The sequence below is a fragment of the Centropristis striata genome, chromosome 3, assembly GCF_030273125.1.
Source record: "Centropristis striata isolate RG_2023a ecotype Rhode Island chromosome 3, C.striata_1.0, whole genome shotgun sequence".
Taxonomy (NCBI): domain Eukaryota; kingdom Metazoa; phylum Chordata; class Actinopteri; order Perciformes; family Serranidae; genus Centropristis; species Centropristis striata.
The window spans coordinates 39899774-39904329 of record NC_081519.1 but is presented as its reverse complement, the minus strand read 5'-3'; the positions used below and the strand labels follow the sequence as shown (position 1 = coordinate 39904329).

Below are 4556 nucleotides of genomic sequence, written 5' to 3'. Positions count from 1 at the left end.
TTTAAGTGGGCGGAGGCAGATAACAACATTGGTTCAATGCAAATTTGGGCGGAGTTGTTTTTATTGCATCCACATATTGCTTAACTGGGAAATACACAGGAAAATAAACTGAAATGTACCAACGCTACAGTAGATCTACATGTGGTCTGAGTTTCTAAACAAGTTGGTTACAGTTGTTCTTTTATAACTATACAGGGAAATCAATGTAAACTGTAAAAAAGAAGGACTGCACAAGGACAACAGTTTTCTTGTTTGTCTGTATTGCATTTATTGTTGAAACAGTTTTTATTCTGCTGTCTGGGCCAGAAGGATCAGGACAATTAAAACAATAAACAAAAACACAACATTAGTTAGTTTAAATACAGCACTCCCTTTTGCAATATTCTTTCATTAATTATCCCGTGGCAAGTCTCTCCCATGAGACGAGGAATGCCGTCGGGCTACTTTCTAAAGGTGGGGACAGACAGACAGGTTGAAACAGTTGTCTCACTGCAGTCAGCCTCATTTCCTTATTAAAAGACATCATAGCAGTTATGGTTTCCAGGGTCTCCCCCAGTCTTGTGTGTGTCCTGTGTGTGATCCTGCTCCCGGCTGTGTGGGGTGAGTTGTGTTTTGGTCTTTTTATTGGAACAGATATCGGGTATTTTTGTCTTCCACAGTCATATGCAACAAGCTGCACAGTTAGGCCATTATGACTCACTCAAGTTAGTTAACAAGTGCTGTTAACAGTGTTTCATAAGCGCAACTTTGAGGAAATGACACCTGTTTTGAGCTCATGTATACACTATTATTGATTTGGACAGTTAATCTTACCTGTTAATGTCAAACTGGGACTGCTCAGTCTCTCACTGTCACTAGCCCTCACCTCGCCCTGTGTTTGTCATGTTACAGCTGACTACTGCGCCAGCTACAGGGACAAGAATGGTTACACTCATGATGCTGTGCAGTGTCACCCTTATTTCTGCTGTGGAGACTGCACCAACAGACAGTGCTGCAATCAAAAGACATACTATATAAGTCAGGCTCAACAAGAGCACTGCTCTGGAAGGTGTGACCCTGTTTTGATTATGGCTTTTAAAATAATGAAACTATATAAGCCTTTTCAAGAAATTAAAATGTACTTTTCCCTGTGTCTTTCTCCCCAGGGGTGGCTCTGAGAAAAAAAGCCGCCTCGCTACGCTTCTGGGAAGCATCCTAGGGTCGATTTTTCCCATCTTACTCTGTGTGGGCCTCGTCATCTGCTGTGTGGCTCCTTGCTGCTTGTTCTACAAGAAGTGCAGGAAAGGACGCGGACGAGCAGGTTGGACACAGTTTAGCGCACAAAAACTAAAGGAAAAAACTTTTTTTATGTACTGATTGTGCAAGGGATAACAGTTAAAGGAGACATGAAATGATTTTTACCTAAATATGAAGTTACAACAAGCAGCAGGTTGGCTCAGCTCGAAGCCTGGAAACAGGTGGAAACAGTTTTTTTTCTTTTTTTCCCCTCTTTTTTTTCAAAGTCAATTTTTACTTGTCCCTAAACAAATACTTTTATTTTATTAGAATTAATTACAATAAAATAATTATCACGTTTAATTGAGTAAATTAATCAGGAAAACATTCAGCTCCTTTTTTTTCAAACTTGATGTGCTGTGATCAGTTGAAAAATTAGTATTTCTACCTGTTTTATTTTCTATATCTATAACATTTTACCTGCCAGGTAATCCTTATTGTTGACCTCTGGCCTGGCTTCATTTAGAGGTAACCAAATCTGCCGACCAGCACCTGTGAAGCTTACTAATTCAGAGGTTGTAGCCTATTTGTTGATATTTGTTGGCCTAAGAATCTTCACCTATAGTTGCCAGTTGTTTCCACCAATCAAGACATAATCCAGCACATAAGTATCAAAACAGCAATTTGTGGGCTTTATATTTTTGTACTTGTGCAGTTTACGAAAAACATGATGCAATGTGTTAATTAGTGAGCTTTAGAAGTGCTGTAAAGTGGATTTTTGCTATCTTTGGACAGAGCCAGGTAACTCTTAGCAAGCCTTTATAAGCATATATCTACAAAATAACAAAAAGTGTCTCTGCAGTCTCACAGGCAACAGGACACACCCACTCTACTACATGACAACTTACTTTTATTCGAACCCAAAGCACAATCTTTTCTTTTTCTTCTCACAAAATCCTGATCTTTCGTTTCACTACTAGAAGTGTGGCCCCAGCCAGCAAACAAATCACAGCGTATTTATCAATCTTTGTTCTTTACCTCTAGCTCCAGAAAACGCCATATACAACGTGCCCCAGCCCCCACACAATCCACAGCCACACCCCTCCGGATATCCTTCGTCCCACCCCGGCTACCAGCCTGTACCTGCACAGCCTGGATTTGGAGGCCTACCCTTCCCTCAAGCACCACCATCATACGGTGAGTGTAATTCATGACATTAATAAACTTAGCAATGACTGGTAGATTTTAGACTGAATCAACCTGAGAGGAATATACAGGTAGCAGTCTTTACTGAGATCATCCGCTTGTCTGATCTAGTCCACTGTGCTAAATATGTAAAGGATTATTTAAATATATATATTACATAACTTTTCCTTGTTCTTACTGACAGCAATGTATTTTTAAAGAATAAATCTATTGATATTCTGTACTGTATTTGTATTTGAGAACAAATCAGATGAGAAGATAAATGAGAAAAACAACAATCTTATTACCAAGCATGTGTACATTAAGCAGAATATATCATATTGCAAAGATGGAGGAGTTATTTTGGTTACCCCTGGTTACTGAAGAAAACGTCCCGTTAATTTTCCCCTCTAGAAAATGTTAGGTGACCCACAGTTGGGGCACTTCTACGACTTCAGCACGAAACTCTGAAAAAATCACCAGTGAAAAAGACGAATAACTCTATCATATAATATCTGTTTCTTTAAGATGTAACGATAAAGTGGCAAAGACTCAAGTTCATTAAAAAACACACTGTCACATGGGAAGTGGGAATGCACTGGAACATTGGTAAATTTAATATGGTAATACAGAATGTGCTAAGTATTCTTAACCCTTTATCAGGCAAAAAACCATATTTGGTAACTTGAGCTTCAGTAAATCATACAAGATTCAAGCTTCCCTTTATTTTCATTGTATTAAAAAAGTATACAACTAAATTTACGTGTGCTTCTCATATATACGGTTCTTTAAAAAAGACATTCAGACATTATGCATATGTAATAAGTAATCTAAAAAGATAATAAATAGTTTAAAGGTAAAAGATAAAGTGGTGATGGATGCAAATGATGTGTTATTGTCTATTTAGGGTTGCTGTGGGAAAGAGACTATAATAAATATAATAATAATAATGACTCAATTGACCTCGATTTGCAATATAAAAATGAAACATTTTGCAAAAAGTCTTGTAATATCCGTCAATAACACTTCAGGGTTGACATTTTCAATTTCTAGGAGTGCCCTATAAAGGGTTAATACAGGAATGAGTGGCCCTTCCCTGTTAACAATCACAGAGACACACCTTATCACTGGGTCACGTGTTCCTCTTTACCATGAACATGAACAGATGCTGCTGTGAGAACTTAACAAGACTAAAAACACGTGTTGAGTCACATCTGAAACAAATTTGCTCTTCACTTCCGATAGAATAATGTTTGCTTATGTAATAGTAGGAAATTATTGAGAATTGTCCAAAAAAAAACAAAGCAAAAACAAACAAAGATAAACAATTACTAGATTTTTTTTTTTAAATGTGATTTTAAAGATTTACAGCTTTTGTAGGAAATAATTGACATTGGGGAAGTCTTGTCCTGGGACTTGTTGACAATAACAACAATAAAGAATAAAAGCAGAGCATTATCCTTTTATGTTTTTTGTTATTGACCAACATCTTACTCATAAAAACAATTTTTAGTAACAGCTAAACATGTATGTGTTTTTTGTCTTTTTAGGCGATCCAAATAACCCTCCAGTTGCATACCCCATGTTTCCACTCCCCGGGCGGCAATATGCAGAGCCACCACCAAAGGCAGACGAAGAGGCCCCGCTGCCCTACAACCCTGCTTACCCCGAACTTACTGGAATGTAAAATGTGTGGATTACAACTGCCTTGATACAGTGGACACCCTCAGGATGTCAAAGTCAAATTTATCTGGGGAGATTTTACATGAAATATATATATTTTTGGTCATTTTTTGCTACTTCTGCTGCTTCTTTTAGGCAAACCTTTTTGAATATTAGCTTCAGCTATGGCCACTTTTTATATAGAGCCACTTTTAGTGTTGAAAAAAAATGAATTTCAGGAGAGAAAAAAAAATGGGTACAACAGAATGTTTTCTGTCTTTGTTAAAGTTCAGATTCATTAACATTTTCTGGACAAGTATCACTTGAATTGTTGCACTAAATTTTGTTTAGTATTTTACAATTGAATAGTTTGGGGATTTTCCTCCTATAGAGGCACTTAAAAGAGTCAAAATTATGACGAGTAACTATTACAGTAAAAATGCTTCTTTTTAAATAAACTGCTACTGCCACTAGAGGGCGCCCCTGTCCCAAAT

At 37.3% G+C, this 4556-nt stretch overlaps 1 protein-coding gene across 1 annotated transcript; it reads left to right on the top strand.

The window, feature by feature from the left end:
* Nucleotides 1–530: 530 nt before the first annotated feature.
* Nucleotides 531–4087, top strand: LOC131968118 (protein shisa-5-like). The gene is made up of 5 exons (XM_059328862.1): nt 531–600; nt 892–1048; nt 1146–1300; nt 2260–2412; nt 3951–4087. The coding sequence occupies exons 1-5, from the start codon at nt 534–536 to the stop codon at nt 4085–4087; spliced, it is 669 nt and encodes a 222-aa protein (XP_059184845.1). The 5' UTR covers nt 531–533.
* Nucleotides 4088–4556: the final 469 nt, after the last annotated feature.